The 18,912-nt window shown below is 41.7% G+C and overlaps 1 protein-coding gene across 5 annotated transcripts; it reads left to right on the plus strand.

Moving 5' to 3' along the window:
* Positions 1-1,747: 1,747 nt before the first annotated feature.
* rasgrp4 (RAS guanyl releasing protein 4) lies at positions 1,748-18,884 on the plus strand. Of its 5 annotated transcripts, none has more exons than XM_071496422.1 (19): positions 1,748-2,028; positions 2,581-2,641; positions 2,744-4,005; positions 10,005-10,177; positions 11,422-11,533; positions 11,758-11,820; positions 11,924-12,055; positions 12,223-12,361; positions 12,965-13,138; positions 13,312-13,428; positions 14,199-14,474; positions 14,567-14,647; positions 14,940-15,044; positions 15,171-15,280; positions 15,435-15,585; positions 15,693-15,729; positions 16,067-16,198; positions 16,308-16,510; positions 17,769-18,884. In XM_071496422.1, exons 3-19 carry the CDS (start codon positions 3,989-3,991, stop codon positions 17,874-17,876), a joined length of 2,130 nt encoding a protein of 709 aa, XP_071352523.1. In that variant the 5' UTR covers positions 1,748-2,028; positions 2,581-2,641; positions 2,744-3,988; the 3' UTR covers positions 17,877-18,884. The 5 variants fall into 5 exon arrangements, with proteins under 5 accessions (XP_071352523.1, XP_071352520.1, XP_071352522.1 ...); XM_071496419.1 differs by having other exon boundaries at positions 1,749-2,028; positions 12,220-12,361; XM_071496421.1 differs by lacking the exon at positions 2,581-2,641 and having other exon boundaries at positions 1,749-2,028; positions 3,485-4,005; positions 12,220-12,361.
* Positions 18,885-18,912: the final 28 nt, after the last annotated feature.

Genomic DNA, 18,912 nt, shown 5'->3' on the forward strand with positions numbered 1-18,912 from the left:
TGATGAGGATGTACGATATCACACCTGTGTGAGAACAACAACTAAGTTCACTTAGGGTTGATTATATATTTTATTATTGATAATTGCCAGATTGGTCAATGCATGGAAGTGCTTGACATCACCTATTACCCAACACAGCCCCACTTTAAACTTAATGTAAACCACTGAGAGAAAACATTAATATAAGAATCTCTAACTTACTGTCAAGTAACACTGTGTTCATTAATGCATCACTTTTAGTAAGTAGCTGATGAGAAAATAAGATAACAGGGTCTTTAATCGATTCGTTTTCAGAAAATATGGTTAATGTTTTCAGAGCCCTACTTCATGTCCTCAGACTTCTTACAATGTCTGAACAACAGTTTAAAAAACCCAAGGGGATAGATTTGGGCATTTTGCTTGATAGAGGACTTAAAAGCCAAAGTGAATATTGTAATTGTTCTTGATTAAATTCCTGTTGGGTATGAGAAATTAAGTGCATAATAATTTCATCTTAGCTTACAATTACCTAAAATGTAAATGTTGTAAATGTAAGAGTTCATGTTCAGGTAATCTTAACTTCAAAACTGCCTGTATCCTGAAGTAATTCAAAATCTGTTTGACCAGAGCAAAGTTCAATTTACATCTCTGCACATTAAGTGCAGTGGATGCTACTGATGCTTTCTTACAGTCCTACAACCTTGAGTCTAATCAATAACATGGGGAGAGGCTTTGCACAGACATTATGTCAGGCTTTAATTAGCTCTGTGCACTTTCACACTTTCCCATAAATTTTTTAAAACCAATTTTATGCTTCGGTATTAGCAAAGGTCTTAGTTGCACTAAGAACAGTAATTAATTACCAGCCTATTATTTGCAACACCCTAATCATGTAAGTGTAGTAATATCGCTGTTCACAGCCCCCATGTGTGACAAAAAATCTTTGTTGTGATTTAAAAAGGATGAACCTGTCAAGTGTCTTAATGACTGGACATGAATCCAAAAAGATCATTAAACTGGTATAATTGATTGTGTAAATCACAACCAGCAAATCAAATTTGCTGGTTTCATCTTCTCAAATATAGATTTTATGTGTTTTATATAATTGTAAATTGAATATCTTTGTTGTGCAGACATAAACAATTTGTAGATGCCCCCTTGGCGATGGGTATGTTATCTTATTTACATTTAGTTTATTATTACGTTTATTATTACTGAATATTAAAAGGTTTCCATCCAGCTTCCCTGTCAAAGAGTCCTGAGTCCTGAACAGCCTGACTACAATTCCCGTCTTCTTTTAGCTGGGAAAAGACAGATTACACCTTGACACAAGATGGCCAGTTGATTATGAATAAACGATATATCAGAAATTAATATTTTGCAGACTAATAACGCGCCTGATGACAGACCTATATTGCTATCTTCTGTCAGTATCAACAGCGGTGTCCGGACAGCCCGATGCATCCGTGAAGGAGAGCCGTGGATCTGCATGAGTGTCAGGGGCACACCCGTCCTGGCCATACCAGGCAGCGGGGATGCACCAGACAGAAAAACTGGAAGTCTGAGCGGAAAAAAGCGCATCACACACTCACACAGAAACTGTGTCCAGCCCTCACACGGTGTGCACATACACACATCCTTACCTCCCCAGTCTCCATCTGGCATCCTTCGGCATGCTCTCCCCCTCGCCCATCTCCCACTGCAGCGGCAGCTGGCAGCTGATTAAGCTGTTTTGGGACGCCGCTCGCCGGGATACAACTCTGTCCAGTGGGGAAAACAGAGAGGAAGAGATGAGGCGGTGACACGCCACTGAAGCAGAACTACCATGAATTCTGGGAGTGCGAGTCCTGATTCAGAAGCGACCTGCTGCTGCCTGCCTTTTTTTTCTGCCAACTCATGAACCCGCCTCCGTCTACCTGCAGTCGCGGCTCCGCGCCTGAGGGCGGCGACATCGTACCGAGAATTGAACTGAGACTCTGTCCAATGACCTCCGACTCCGAAGTGACCCAGAATCACCGACAGCTGTAAATCAGTCGCCGTCGAACAAAGGTACTTGACTGATGGTCTAATGTAGTTTATAATCCTGGTCCCTTCAAAATCAAATAAACCGATATATATATATATATATAATTATTATTTTAAATCTATAGATATATGATAGCTCCAAAATACCGTAACGTAACGCGAACGTTACGCCAGTTACGTTACTTTACTAACAAACAGTTAACGAACCTGACACATAATAAAAGAAGTCAAATTCCTTGTAAACATATGAAGTATCCTGTTTAGACGTACTGTATCCAGTGTCGTCCTAATTTTACACAAAATGTATGAACTTCGTGACTTAGCGTTACTATTACCTTTCGTTATCACCAAACTACGTCAATATGAGACTTCCGTTTTAACAACAAATAACAAAATAAAAGCCTGAAATAATGCAAAAAACTGAATACGTTAGTCACAAACCACACATGGTGGTCCGTAAAACTTACAGTGCCAATGCAACAGGTAAAATTTTATTTCGATGTTGGGTAATAATAATAAATGGAGGTCATTAGCGCTTCCATTTCCTCAGCCTTTGTCAAATCTGTCTGTCTGTAGATTTACCAGCTGAGTTGATTGCAGCTCTTCCTGTTTTAAAGAACTATTGCTTAAGATTACGGTAAGATTACCACATTACTTGTTTTCTCCTCTGACATTTCCATAAACCCTGTTTAAGTCCTTCAGTGATCTACTTTCTTATGCAAATCTAAATGCATTTTAGGTGTTTTGGACTTAGCATGCAAGGACTGCGGGAACCCTGCTCTGTGAATCTTTCCCTGCTTTTGAATGCCATATCACCCACTCCCTCTGCCAGCCAGTCAGCTTCCTGCAGAAAAGAAGCCACCTCTGCAGACTTAGGGACATTAATGTCCCCTGTTTGATCGCCTCTTCCTCTTGGTGTGTTAAAACAAGGATGCCTTTGAGTCGCCCTGTCCAGCTGCACAGCCACATTCACAAGCACAAACACTACCTCCCTGTGTAATCACTTGCTACCCTGAGAAATGACAGAGTGGGTTAAAAAAAAGAAGAAAAGGAAGAAATCAGGATGATAAACGTGATTTGGGGGACCCTGGGGACTCTGGATGAACAAATCTAGTAGGGAGATGCGTGCCATGATTCAACAATGTTATCAGACATCTAATTCTTTCTTTTCAGGAACTGATTTTTTTGCCAAGTTCAGGCAATGCCCCAGAAAACTGTATCAAAATGTGACATTTAGGTGTGGCGCATTTCTTTCTATGTTGATGCTCTGAAAAAGAGCCGCAGATGTCGCTTCCTGGAGTACACTGATGGTGCTCAGATGATTGCTCATCACTATCTCTCTCTAACTCTAGCTCTCTCTCTCTCTCTGTCTATGTCTCTCTCTCGCTCTCTCGCTCTCTCTCTCTCTCTCTCGCTCTCTTCTCCCCTCCCCCTTGTGCACACGCACACACACCACATACACACATATGCACGCACACAGAAACTAATGTGAGTTCCCCTATCTGTCAGAGCCAGTTCCTCCATTTAAGATGCTGACTTGTTTATGTTGAAGGGACAAGTGAATGACTTTTGTTAGCTGTTGAACTCTACTTTGAAGCTTGTTCGAGGCTTTTTCTTTCTTAACATGTCTGCTTTGATGCAGACACAGGGAGCATGACGTCTATTTGGATGCTGATTTGTGGTTGATAGATATCTTCAGATAGCGGAGAGAGGGAGGTTGACTGACACACTGAGTGGTGCGATAAGCAGGGCTTAGGCGTAGAGTTTAGTCTAGTCGATGACTGGTAGGTGAGCAGCCCTCACCCCCAGCAGCTCTCTGCCCTGAGCCCGCTCTTGCTGTCCTGGGCACATAAACACATAGAGGACACAGAGGAGGAGGAGGAGGAGGAGGAGCAGGGTCAACCATGGAGCTGTAGGGACACGCTCAGATGCCCGTGTGGATCACCAGTGGAGGAGGAGTGCTGCCGAGGAGAAGAGCTCTACAATGAACAAGACCAAGAGGTAATTTAAAAAAAAAAAAAAAAAAAAGAAAGAAGAGGGTGCATCAAAACTGAGAGTCTGGTGCACTAAGACCCACTTGCAGCTCAGTTTCTTAGCAAGTGTAAGTCTGAGTATGTGTCAGCAGCATGTGTTTCATGTGCAGCGGAGATGTGTGAACCTTGAGGTTATATCTGAGATGCAATGTGGTTTGTGCAAAAGCTCTTGACAAGTTGAGGAGAAAGGAGGGCATTTACTTTTATTTTCCATTTGGAGTGTGTGTGTGTGTGTGTGTGTGTGTGTGTGCGTGCGTGCGTGCGTGCGTGCGTGTGTGCGTGTGTGCATGTTTACTGCCATTTATTTGAATCTGACAATGTGCACTGGAGAGAAACAGAGGCTTTGTGTGAAAAGAAAAGTTGCAGACACATATCACACATACACAGTTGCAGCTAATGTCTGTGACCTGAATATCAGCGAAGACAACCCTCAACTTCTCAAATTATTTGTGTGTACTGCACACAAGCAAGCCCTGACATTCAACAGTTGTGCGTGCCTGTTGAGTGCTGTCTGTACACCTTTCCATGGAAATGCGTTCTGCTGTTTCTTTTCTGTCCAGCGAATCTCCATTTACATGTCAGCTCAGGGATGGGTTTTTTTGTTTGTTTTTTTTTTTGCATTTGATCCATACAGCTGAGAAACATGTTTTGTAAGTTGTGTTTTCAGTGGTACTTTTTTACTGCTGTAGTTGTGACCGCAGCTCTTATCAGATTGCCTGGAATGAAAGGCTTGTGTGTTGAATGTTAAGGTAGTCAGACGTGTATTATGTGTAATTAAGCTACCTGAGTTTAAGGTGGACTGATGGAGTGGCCACGTTACTGGGGTTTCCCATCAGTGACAAGGTTATCATAAATCAGTATTTAGAATTAACCCTTAATGCCAAGATTAGGTTTTGTTAAGATGCACAAATGATTAAAAATGTGAGAAAATTAAGAATACATTCTCTTTGAATGAGACTTAAAAACCTTAAAATATATATATATGTTTCAAAAAGTTGTTCTTGTAATATCAGTCAAAAACAAGAAAAAAGACGAAGATGACAAACTAAATCAACATGAAATAGAATCTTGATGAATAAAAGAAGGGAAATAAGTTGAAGTGGAAATACTGATGTAGTGTGTGTGTCTGTGTGTGTGTGTGTGTGTGTGTGTGTGTCTGTGTGTGTGTGTGTGTCTGTGTGATAGAACAAAGTTGTGTGTAGTTGCACAGGTATGATTTCATAGTCTGACAGATTTCGTGGCTGCAGTCTCAAACACTTGATACTTCCTTTTCCTCACAGAACAGGTGAAAAGGTTTATGGATATTTGCTCTAGATTTTCTGGCGTTAACTACAGTGGTTGGTACAGTAGCTATAAGTTGGGCCTATTGATTGAATTACTCATCGCAGTAGATGTATCCATCTGATACGGAGGGAACAAGGAAGCAGGTTGTGAGAGAGAAGAGCAAGAGAAAAAGAGCAGCTCACAAACAAGGCCTTCAAAGGGCCCTGGCTTCAATTAATCAATTAAGGAAAGAAAGAGAGGAATTTGCATATCCCCCCGCCAGTGTGAGAGCGAGAGAGGGGAAAAAGAGGAAGGGGGGGGGGGGGGGGGGGGGGGGGGGCTGGATCTGTGGCCAGGAGTCCTGACACGGATAGGAAGGGGAGTGAGAGGGGTATTTCCAAAGAAAAAAGGAGAAGCTGTTTCCTGAATGGCTTGAATAGAGCAAGGATGAAGGAAGAGGAAAAAAGTGAAGGAGGAGCTGAGGAGGAAAAGGAGGTGTGAGAGGTCTTCTGAAAACAAAATCAGTAATATGATAGACCCAGACCCAAGTTCATAATGACTACTTGGGATTTTTTTTTTTTTTTTTTTTTGTCATTGTCACGCACACAAATATTTTCTGTTTCACCATCAAGTTTAGGCGGTCTTATGTTTCCATGGATACATTGTTAAATAAAGAAGGGTAATCATTATATTGACCCAAGCTGTGTGTTTCACTCTTAGGAAAAAGTAAATGCAAATGCCCACACAGTAACTGTAATTGTGCTCAGATTTGCATGGGAGCTCACCACTCGCTAACTCTATTTACCAACAGCCCTCGGTCTCTTCAGCTGGCCAGGCTCGTTACACAGGGGAGAGATCACTGACTGCTGTGCTGTGCGCTACCTGCTCAGCACTCTGTGGGAAATTCCCCAACTAACGTCATGACATCAATAACATTTCCCCATCAGCACTTCTGTTTGTAGTAGCAATCGTGTCTCCTCATAGGTGTGACTGCCATGACACACAGAGCTGGATTCACTCTGAGTCAAAGAGAGCGATGACAAGTCGTAAAGGGCACTGAGATAAGCAAACCATCGATCAGAAGTCAGAAAATTATTTGCCAGATGTATGCTAATGTTTTTTTTTTAGTTTATTTACTATTGTCTTTTACATATAATAAAATATGAAAATCTAAAAGACACATCTAGACACAATGAAGAAGTGAAAATGGGAAAAGTCCTTCATCAAGCAAAAATGCAAAGCACACACTTGCTCTAGCTCAAATTAGACTATGTTGTTTTTTCATTCCTGTAAAACACTACACACTTATGGATTTTAGACATAAAAAAAACTACTTACAACATGAAACTTCACCCTTGAATTCTGGGAACATACGATAGGCAGGTTCACAATTTATTGATATTTTTAATATAAAAAACATTATAGATTACTTTACAATTGAAATAATAATTAGCTGAAGACCTACAGTGGTATATTAAATTGTATGAAAGCCAATTAAAAGCAGATAGGTGTGGCCCAGAGCCCTAATGGATAAGGCATCAGTTTCCAGAGCTGGGGATTGTTGGTTCAAGTCCCACCTGAGTTTTTATGTCAAATGTATAGTTGACAGATCATTTCCCTCTTGAAGTACAGGAAAGTGTAAAGTAAATTATATAAATAATAATAAATAAATAATAAATAGAATTATAAGGAATCTGCTAAATGTCACAGGATTGTTGTCAGATTAAAATATTTTTCCTAAAAATGTCTTTTTGACATTGTTTAATTGTTTCTGAAATAGTTATCTGAGTGTAAAGGTTGTCTAGTATTCTCAGCAAACAGGGAAGTCAGGTTGAGTCAGTGTTATTTATACAGTCCAAAATTACTAATTTGCTGCAAAAGCCTTAATAGTCTGTACAGCACACATCTGTGACAACGGTCTCAGGATAGTTAGAGAGACAAATGTGAGCTTTCAGTTTTTCTCAAAGCAAGGACATCACAGATTACAAGATGAGATGCCAGGTCTTCACTGCAATACACTGCAGAGGTGTATTAGGTGGCTGAGTTATAAAATGAACCCAGGGACCTTGATTGTGTCTTTGTTGCTCTCTCCCACTAATGTCTCCATGTGTTGTGGGGCTTACCTATCCTTAATGTAAAACAGTTCGCTGTGTACATGCTGTGCTGTTTAGTGTTAGTGTTTTGAGTTCAGTACCCAGCTGGTGTAATGAGGCGAAGAGGAGGAGGAGGAGGAGGAGGAGGGGTGGGGTTTTGTTGCTTAGCAGGTTTCCAAACCAGCCGTCTGGAGCTGGACTACCCGAATGCAGAGAGCTGGGGTCATCACTGACATCCCTCCATCAGGTTTTCTGAATCTGGGCATGTCTGAGGGGGGAAATGTGTGGTGTGATAACTGTGACGAATTGAATGGAACAGCACGTACAGGGAGGAGAGCAGCTTGTGGTATAAATAGATTAGTGAATGTCACCCCATATGCCTGTATGAAATTGTGCATCCATGAGTGTCCGTTCATGTGTTGTACATAAAGAAATCCTGACGCTGTTATGTGACTGGAGCGTGGATCCATGTGCATGTTGAGTAATGCATTGTGTGTGTGCGTGTTTTTTTTTTTTTTTTGTTTGTTTTTTGAGAGTGTGAGTGGGCTGGGGAAATGAACTGCTCACACAAACAGAGGTTAAGAGAAGGGGATGTAAGTCTGGTCATTCAGGGAACTTGTCGCCAGTTCTCTGAACTCACAGTGTTTCCTGGTAATGTCATCACATTAGCTGCAGTATAGAGACCGCCAGTTTCACCATGTTACATGGTGCACAATATTTGTTCAGATACATGAGAACAAAATCTGAAACACCCAAGGACAGGATTTACAGTTGTGGCTCATTTTCAACACACACACACACACACACACACACACACACACACACACACACACACACACGATTAGGTTTCATTCAAACTTTGGTTTCAGTTCAAATTCGGCAGGAGGACTGTCGTCAAAAACCTTTTGCAGAACAGAAGCAAAGATACAAGTATAAAATGTAAAAAAGCATAGGAAGAATCAGTTACTGGTTATTGTGAAATACAGTCAGACATTGCTAAACTGAGCCCCTGATCTGAAGAGGAAGCATTAATCGCATCATGAAACATAGGAATCTCATTTGTCTTTTCAGCAGCATTTGAAAAGCTCTTAAAGCGTAACTCCATGTCAACACTCCAAGAAATAAGTGCTGCTCATTAGTCTTCTCCGGTGAGAAGTTCTTTTGCACTTCTGACCACACTCAACATCAGTGCAGCCTCACTCAAGGGTGTGGTCAAAGGTGTGATCTGTATGCTGCCTCTAACCAAGGCCATGTTACCAGCTACCACAGAAAACCAAGCCAGCCACAGTTAGCATCAACACTGTCCTACATCAATGGTTCCCAACCTGTTGGAATCTTGATCCTTAAAACAAAGGGATCTTTTAACCCCTTCTCACTGGTTGCACAGTGTGTATCTATGAGTTGTGAGGAGTGAAATTTCCTTCTTACATAGATTGTTTATAGATACCTAAGCACATTAAATTAATCAGTATTTCAAAAGAAGTAAAGATAGTAGATGGGATTTATTTATTTACTTCCCTGTTGCGTTTCTCAGAAACATTGACACGGAGTGACTATTCTGTATGTAGATAGCATTCATGCATTTATTATTTATTTTATTTGCAACTGTAAATGTTGTTTAGTGAGCTCAAAAAAGCCTGAAAAAATGTTCTGTTTTTACTGCACACGTTTGACTTTCTGTGGCTGAGGAGTGCCTGTGAACACACATCAGGTGTTTTCTGAAGAAATGCTGAAGAATTACAATGATTTGAAAATTAGTATTGCTGTACAGACCTCATCCACATGTGATGTAATATTGTATTTCTTCAGCCTGACCTTCAGATTTTCAGGTTATACTGTAGCTACCCTTTATAGGCAGGTATTAATACTGCAAAGGTAAGGGCCGAGTATTAGCAACTTACACCAGAAATTTTGTTGCTCTCAAAATAGTGACTTGTATTTAAAAACCACTACATTGCAATGTTTTTGAAACTTATGCAAGAAGTGACAGTAGTCACCTCATGAACTTAAAGCATGTTCGTCCTGTGTCCATATTTTAAAAGAGGATGGGCTGTTAGCGTGTATGACCAAAGTCAAAAACAAATGTGTATCAAAACTCCTCAATAAAAAGCTTCTGAAAGCACAGAGCAAGTAAAAATATGCCACACCTGTCTGTAACTAGACCAATACTTTCCATCAAAACCTGTGATTGTGACATTTATAACTGGACAAAATGTCAGTATGAACACCCCCCCTCCCCCTTTAGTAATTTAAGTCTGTGACCTATTTGACAAATACTGAACATTTACTGGACTTTTCCACCATTATCTGGCTCTGCGGTGGCTTCAAGTAGAGACACACATTCAGCTGTGTAGCTGTTTGCCTGTGCATGATGGTTCAGGCAGCTGCAGTGCTGTAGCACAGCTTATCAGATGTGGGGAGCTGCATTTCCTCAGATGCTGACCTGCACTACCTCACCACACTCTGCTCTACTTATTTCTATGCTACTTATACACCCTCTCTGTATGTGTGTGTGTGTGTGTGTGTGTGTGTGTGTGTGTGTGTGTGTGTGTCTCTCTTTCCCTCTCTCTCTCTCTCTCTCTCTCTGTGTCTCTCTCTCTCTCTCCCTCAGGAAAACCAGTGAGAGCCCTGGTGTGCTGAAGAGCAGGAAGCTGGTCCCACGGAGAAGGAATACATGTCCCAGTCCTCAGGACATCAGCCGGGCCCTGCAGAGCCCCAGCTCTGCTCCCAGTGCCAGTGCTGCCAGCCTGGATGAGCTCATACAGCGCTGCCTAAACTGCTTCGGTCAGTCTCTGTCTCTATGTGTTTGCATGCGTTCCCAAGGTTTGTCATTTGTCTTTACTCTTTACCACAACCAGGTTATATAAATGAGGGATGAGAGAGAGTGAGGGGGGGGATCCAGGGTGAGAGAGACTGACGGGGAGGGAGGGAGGGATGGAGGGAAACAAAGGGCAGTCTCATACAATCAAGCTTTGTTCTGTTGGGCTGCAGAGGCCAGCGAGCTATTCCCATGCACTCCAATGCAACTCTCTCTCCTCTCTCCCTCTCTTTCAGTGGTCTCACACTTCTTTGGTCAGTTCTCCCAAATCACAAAAACATGTCTATAGTATCCTACCATGCCTATTGGTGTCAAGCATAAAGATAGTTTGTACTTTGGAGATGTCCACTGTTGGGAGTCCTGCTGCCACCATGGTTATGGTGAATAGAATTAACAAAAGACTCAGCAGTGACATGTCTAAACAGAAGTAATGTCCTGGGTTATCAGGTTTTTCCAGGGAACCTTTTTCATCATAGGTTAAATGATAATGGATGTCAAACATGAACAAAAGGAAATAAACAAATAAGCCCATAACATCTAAATATCCAGGTATCAGTAGGAGGAAGTGGAATGTGTTTGTTTGTATAAGAGGGTGGAGGTTTGGTTGTACACTCTAAATCTATCCTTAAATATGAATGGCTTTTATATCCAAACCTAACATAAAGTAGGAATTAAAAAAAATAAAAAAAAACCTGTGTGATTTACTTAGACTTCAAATAACACTAAGTAATAAATATTTTACAGTGAGTAGTTGTGACTGACAACTTCTGTGATCTACTGTGATCCACTAGTTCAAGCAGATCACATGCATCCACGTGTTCCATTAAACAGAGAGAGCTGCTGCAGGCAAACACATGCAATAAAGTTGTTGTTGTTTTTTTTTTCTATATGGGGGTATGACAAGGATCAAGAGCTGGTATTGCAAAATCTCTAGTGTTGCGTGTTTGATTTGGTTGATTTGTTAAGAGTGAAATGTAGTGAATCCCACATCCACATGTCAGTCACTCTTATTTTTGGCCTTTGTCTCCTTTTACCAGCAACCTTAAATAACCCTGTGAAACACAGTGACTGTTTGATGGCGCTCTTCATGTCCCATGGCTGCTGCACCGTGGTTCATGGCTGACCACTGAGGCACGGTGCAGCTTTTGTTGTTGTTTTTAACCACATTAAGCCTTGTTGAGTGAAATGTGCTGCTGTGGTTTGGCTGCAGATTCAGAGGGGAAGCTCTCCAGCCCTAGAGGGTCCCAGCTCGTCCACATGACCCTGATGATGCACAGTTGGGTCGTGCCATCGCAGACGTTCGCCCAGAAACTTCTCACCCTATATCCTCCACTGTTGCTCAGTGCAGTACCCTGGTCCCACCGGTGCAATGCTCCCAATCACATGTCCACGGTCATTAATCAGATCAGGAAACAGACATGGCTTTGTTTTACACTCCTTGTCGACAAAGCAGATTTGAAGTACACAGTATGTCTGTGCCGGTGTTTTGAAATGGTGTGCAGAATCTGCACAGTGTGTTCACAGGATCCTTGACTCTTTCTCTCACTTACAACGACTGTCCATCGGACAAGAGGGGGCTGAGGCGGGCGCAGATCTGTCACCTTGTCAGGTGAGTAAGGGCACCAGGCACTTGAGCGTATTGTTTGACAGAACTGGTTATACCGCTCTATTTGCGGGTAGTAAACATATTTTCTGCCCTGCTTCGTGGCAAGGCAGTGGATCGGCCAGTTTCCGGCAGTGTTCGAGCCAGACCCCCTCCTCGAGCAGACCATGGGGGACCTGTGGGCACTGGTTCGGTCAGACGGAGAGGAGACGCACTCGCAGCCCATCGACACCTCCTGCTTGTGAGTTATGTTTTGATTTGGTTTCACCGTTACGCCCTGGATGAACTGTAGTTTGCTTATTTGGTCACAACTCAAACACCTTTTTCTATAAATAGAAAATATACTGTTTCTATAAATAGACAAACTGTCTATTTTTGTCCTGTTGCTTGGCTTCCTTTTCCTAGAAGCCCTCATGTGAACATATCCCAGGCACCCTCACCCTCTGTGAAGAAGAGGAAGGTGTCTCTGATCTTCGACCACATGGAGCCAGATGAAATGGCCGAGCATCTCAGCTACCTGGAATTCAAGAACTTTTGTAACATTTCAGTGAGTTCAGTGAACAACTTGTCGCTATTCACAGTTCTTCCTTTGCTTAATGAGGCCTCGTCGCGTTGCAGAGATGTTGCTGCTTCCCAAGGCAAACACCATGAAGACTTTATGACACGTTTAACTGACCACACGCCAATTATATCATTTGGCTATAAGCAATCACCTCGTAAAGACAGATATGATACTGTAGCAACAATTTATAGTGAAAAACAAACTTTTAACGCAATTAAAGAAAATTAAAAATACACTGGCAATTTTGTATAAGTAAGGATGTGGTACAAGACGGAGACAGTTGTAAAGGGACTTCAGGGGCCACACCACTGACATAAGTCTTATTGTATTTTTGGTATCAGTAAGAATCTATTTGTAAGAAGAACTTTGGGGTCGCAAGACTGTAAGAAATTGCTTTGACTGGTGTACAATATCTCCTGAATCAGCAGTTATGATCTGCTGACGATCTGCTATTGCAATCAACAGCTGCCAGCACAACTATCTGGTTGGTGAAACTGGTGAAAGTGGTTGGGTTAAATTTCTTTCTTCATTGCTGACCTCTTGGCCAAGTTGTCTCCTGCCTGACCACCTGACTGTCTGATTGGCCAGTTCCTGGACTACCGCAGCTACGTGGTGCGAAGTTCGGTGAGGTACAGCCCTGCTTTGGAGCGGTCGGTCATGATGTGTAATGGAGTCTCCCAGTGGGTGCAGCTGATGATCCTCAGCAGACACACAGCCCAGCAGAGAGCCCAGGTCTTCACCAAGTTCATTCATGTGGCTCAGGTAAACTGGCTGGCATCACAAAACCTGGCAAAGAGGCTCAGAGGGATTTTTGTTTAGCTTCCAAGAAACCAGCTTGGATTATGATTTTTTTTTTTTTTTTTTTTTTTTTTGTGGAGGACTCTCTGTGCTGCTTTGTTCCCTGCAGACATTCACTCTGCTCTTTTTCTCTGTAGAAGCTTCGGGCTCTGCAAAACTTTAACACTCTAATGGCAGTAACTGGAGGCCTCTGTCACAGCTCTATCTCCCGCCTCAAAGACACCTCTAACCTGCTGCCTCCTGACATCACTAAGGTATTTTAGATATTACACATAACCATGAGACAGTCTCTTGATGACTTCCTCACCACAAGCCTGAACTGATTAAATGTTCCTGTCATGAATCAGTCTCTTCCCTGAACTTCTCTTTTCACTTATTAACCAAGTTTTGTTTTGCCTATTTGTTGTCGGTATTTTTCTGTCAGGAATGATCAGAGTTCGGTGAGATTTGGTGGCATGTGAAGACTGAATTTCATTTTTAGCCTTAACTATGAAACTAGGGGACTTACTGGTATCTGTATCTATAAGCGAGAGGAATGATGCGTTCGGGTGTAACAGCAACTTGGAGAATTATTTGAGTATTATTATTATTATTAGTTGTTTTCAACGTTTTCAACTCCCCTTTTGAGGTTTCTTTTTCTTATCTTGATATGAATTCTGTCCTTTTTGTTGTTTAGTTCTGTTAAATTGGAAAAAAGAAATGATTCACATCATAACAGAAATAATTATTCAAATTAATTCATTGCTGTTATCTGTTTACAAACACCTGATGCTACGCTTAAGATCACTGGAGAATAACGTTTACTGCACATACAGGATGCCATACAGGGATGGCCTGTACAGCGATGTCCTTAAACTCATACGCTTTGTGTAGAAATTTCTCAAGTGTTTCAAATTCACTGTTTACAGGCTGGAACAAGAGCCTAGCCAAGCCTGAAAATGTCGAAACAAAGCCTAAATAAATAACTACAGAAACATGACAGGCTCATTTTATCGTTCATTTCTTGATCTTTTCCCTCATCCAGGCCCTGAGTGAGATGACAGAGCTGCTCTCCTCGCGCAGCAACTACAGCAACTACCGGCGGGTTTACAGCGAGTGCAGCGGCTTCAAGGTGCCCATCCTGGGCGTCCACCTGAAGGATCTGATCTCGTTGAATGAGGCCCTGCCAAACTACATCGACGATGACAAGATCAACCTGAGCAAGCTGCAGCACCTGTACAGCAACATAAACGACCTGCTGGCCATTCACAGCAGCACGCCGCCCTTTGAGGCCAACAAGGACCTTCTGCATCTGCTCACGGTATGAGACAGACACGAGGAGGTGACTTTTAACAATCCCGATAAAAAGATTTCAGGAAGAGCGTCTTAAATTATGTTCTTTTAATGCTTCAGCTCTCTCTAGATTTATACTACACCGAGGATCAGATATATGAACTTTCATACACCAAGGAACCCAAGAACCCCAAGATCCAGGTCAGTGGAGCTACATACTCGTCTTTGAAGTTGAGTTTAATCTAACACCATCAGGCTAACGCTTGCTTTAACCTCTTTTCACAAGAGGAGGGACATTTGTGTACTTTCTGTGGGTGTAACATCTTCTTCAAAACAAAAGCACAGACTCCGTGCTGAAATACATCAAAGTCAGCCACATCAAAGCACAATACGTTAGGGAAGCATGTTATGTGGTGGGTGTGCTTTTTTTTTTTTGTCTTGTTTTCTTGTATGCAGTCCTCCGTGTCTCATCACTGCATCTGTCGGTCCACAGCCTGTAACTCCAGTTAAACCACCAGTAGTGGCAGAGTGGGGATCAGGAGTCACCCCGAGGCTCGACCCTGACACCATATCTAAACACGTCAAACAGATGGTGGATGTGAGTATGTGACTCTGCAGCAACCTCCTGTCTTTCACTTCCTTATTACTTGGGAGGATTAAGCAGAACTTAACCAACTGCTTTCAAGCGCAACTGAATATTTGGTCGCTCTGTCGCCCCCTGCAGTCCATAATGAAAAACTACGACCAGAACCAAGATGACTACATTTCACTGGAGGACTTTGAGAAAATAGCAGCCAACTTCCCCTTCTCCTTCAGCACTCACGAAACTGACAGGTGAGGAAGCTGCAACACACACAGAGGCCTCTCACCATGACGTGGCTGCACAGCAGAGAGAACATGAAACATCATGAGTTGTTGAATGGATTGTAAAAAACCTTGACTCACTTAACTCACTTTTGTGTTGCACTTTGGAAAATTTTCTGCCCAGGGAGGGACAAATCAGCCGTGAAGAAATCACCTCTTACTTCATGAGGGGAATGTCTGTATGTGCCAAGTTGGGCTACAACTTCAAAGACGCGCATAACTTCCATGAAACCACATACAAACGGCTAAGGTTCTGTGACACATGTGGAGGCATTGTTAGTATCCATTGTTTTTTATGTTTGTGGTTTTATGTTTTGTTTTTTGGGGGTTGTTTTCGGTCGATCAAACAGTAATATGACATGTCATGCCTGCCCTCTTGTAGCTGTGGGGAGTCATCAAAGACGGCTACCGTTGTAAAGGTAAGATCATGGAGACAAAAATTCACTTCTAAAATGACAACCCATGTCATGTCATCATTCAGCAAAAACTAATCAGCTTCATCAGGGCAAGATTTTGCCTAATATATGTTAAAATAAGTTTAAGGTTCAGGTTCTAAGGAACATTTTCCCACCAACCCCCAGTTGCGTCATGCCAAAAGATTTTGGTCCAGGTTTTGAGATTGTGAAAGTAAAGTGGAAGTAAATTGGCTTGCGGCACTCCGAGGATTGAATGCACAGACTTTTTGTAATTTAGGTGAACTGATCCTTTAAATAGAGGTGCTTCTGTTTAATTCTTAACATTTTCTCTGTCTCTCAGACTGTGGGATAAACTGTCACAGGCACTGTCGAGATCTGGTGGGAATGGAGTGCTTGAAGAAACACAAAAGCACATCAGGGTCCTGTCCGTGCACGCCCGCCCCTGACTTGAGAGCCAAGGGCAACAGCTGGAGTGCGTCCTCTCTCCATCATATACACTGCACAAAACAAACACACACGAAATTCCCTCCCTGTAAAATGACCTTAAACGCAATGCACTAATGTGTATTGTTCCCTGCCAGGTTCAGAGGAGGAGACCTTTGTTTTCCCCCAAAGTAACGAGACAGAACACAACAAGGGCACTTTGGTCTGGAAAAACGACACCAGTGATTCAACGCTGTCAGACCGCTCCACGCAGACAGACCCTGGAGTGTGGACACCTGAAAAGAAGGACAAGAAGCAAAACAACCACAACTCTCTTGTATATGCGTCTCCAGATCGACAGGTGAGACAGGACGCGAACCCCTGCAAAGTGATCCTGCAGGAGGGCAGGATCTCTTCACCGTCTCTGGCCTTTTATCTTATTTGTATGTCACAAATGGACGCTCAACTGAATATCATTTAAAGCCTCTACGTGCAGAATCTTTGTGTGATATCAGCGTCTTTCAGATGATTTCCATAGCCAACGTTTAGTCTGTAGAAATATTTCAAAGTGACAACATTTCTGCCAAACTCAGAACATTTTAAATTCTACACTATGAGGCTATAATTTTGTTTTGCACCTCTCTTCCCTCCTAACTTGTTACCACACATCCTCATTTTTGTGCACAGGCTGAAAAACAATGTACCCAAAATAAAAAGGTTACTGTTCTTCATGCTTATTGATTACAGTTATCACACTGGTCACCGTTGCTAGGCAACTCAACACATTTTACAACCAAAAAGTCAGAATGAGCGTAAGAGACACTGAACCAGAATTTCAAACACAAAGTAGAAAAGTGATGTAAAAAAGTGTATATAAGACCTGTAATACAACCTTTAGTGTTTTCTTAGCCACATGTCTGAACCAATTCTGTATCAGCAGCTTTGCAGTGATATCAGGAAAATGATATGATACCAAAATGCTTTGTACAGATAGAATCAGGAGACATACAATTCAAATAAAGTATGATTTGTTGATTCTGTGTGAAGACTGAGTCTTGCTGCCAGGGCCAAAGCATCTGACGGGCGGGACAGTGTATTTTAAAAGGTTAAAAATCCTACAGAAGTGTTTTCACTCAGGGTGGCTTATTAGACCTTTAGTCTGTCCCTAACACAACACAGCCAAATTAGATCCATAAATAAGCTTTCTCATGTCCACGTTGTCCTTTCCGAAAGTCAATTTGTTTCATTTACAATAGAGAACTGAGAATTGTAGCCTCAGCCAACTCACCCCTATCGCCTAACATACAAAGCTCATAGTTTTGGTTTTCTTTACTGAGTTTTTACAAAGGAGGAATTTTGTTTTTGCTGATAAAAGAATTTAAGAATTACATTTGACACATTCAAAAGTAACATTTCTCTAGACACATTGTCTCTTTGACTGATGATAACCCACATACCTCACTGTCAGCACTGTTTAAGGGCTATTTTTGCAGCTAAAGCAAAAACTTTGCATGGCTCTGTTTGTTTTTGTTTTGTTTTGGGGTTTTTTGTCATCTTTTTGGTGAAACTACTCTTTATCTAATTTTCTTGATGGTTAATTTGTCTTTTCTGTTTTGCAGGTCAACACGCTGCCTCCAAGAGTAAGAGGCTGCTCCATGCCCGTTTCCTTCTTGCAGAAGATGGAGGAGCTGCATCTCTACAAAGACAAGAGCAGAGAGCCAGACTGAGCACTCTGCTTTCACACGTCTCCCCACATGGACAGAACATCCAGACACCACCAGGTCTCCGACAGAGCTGTGTCTGACTGGTGTTGAACTGATGAGATTTACTCGCCATTCACTTTTGAGTGTCAGCGATTATAAATGGACTCTTCACGTTTCGAGTATGCGTGTGACATGTTTTTAATTTTATTTTTGTCAGTCTCTAGTTTGGCTTATTGTATGGGCTTTGAACATCGATTCTACTGTAATTTATGAACACCTCATTTTGTTTTCAGTACACGTGCCTTGGTTATCTGGTGCTAAGCTTCTACACAACCTCAATCCATAAAGGTTTCCTGATCAGATATACTCATTATAAAAGCAGGGTAGGAAATTAACACTAACCTCAAGAAAATTCTGGTTAATTTTAACTTTGGCAGCTACAGTATGTGACAACTTTGGTCATGAATTTGGAAAGTAAGCAGGTAAAAACTAAGAATTTCCATTTGTTTGATTTTGTATTGGGTGATATGATGGTTGTCCATTCCTTCATTATCTCTGGTTATATTAGGCCAAACAGTTTTTTCATACCATTGAAGCCCTGTTGTTTTGGCAATTTTGGCTTTATTGGAATTTTGCATTATTGATTAGCTTACTTGAGTACTTTGGCATCTTTGTTTCTCAGTTAAATCTCCAGAAAATGTCCATCAAAATTTCTACTACGATCACAATGTAAAATTTTATACAGTGTGACATAAGACTTGTTTATACATTACCTGCTCCTAGTTTGGTTAGTAATTAGTGACAGGAGCTTGTGAAGCCATGGTAACAAGCAGAAATTGTTCATTTCCTGCCCTGACAACATTTGAATTTCAAAATTCTGCAAAGGTTCATTTAAGGTTCAGCAGGACTGCACTGGAACTGTATGTGTGCTCCAAAATTGTCGTTTTTAACTAAATGCTTCTTTGTTTTGTCCTTTGTCCGTGATTTAAATTTTGTTGCAAATGAGGAAAATACACCAACAATGATAAATCATGCAGTGTGTGTTGTTTTAAAGAAAGGA

Source organism: Trachinotus anak, unplaced genomic scaffold (assembly GCF_046630095.1).
Source record: "Trachinotus anak isolate AG129_WGS33_773 ecotype Australia unplaced genomic scaffold, CSIRO_AGI_Tana_v1 ptg000014l, whole genome shotgun sequence".
Taxonomy (NCBI): domain Eukaryota; kingdom Metazoa; phylum Chordata; class Actinopteri; order Carangiformes; family Carangidae; genus Trachinotus; species Trachinotus anak.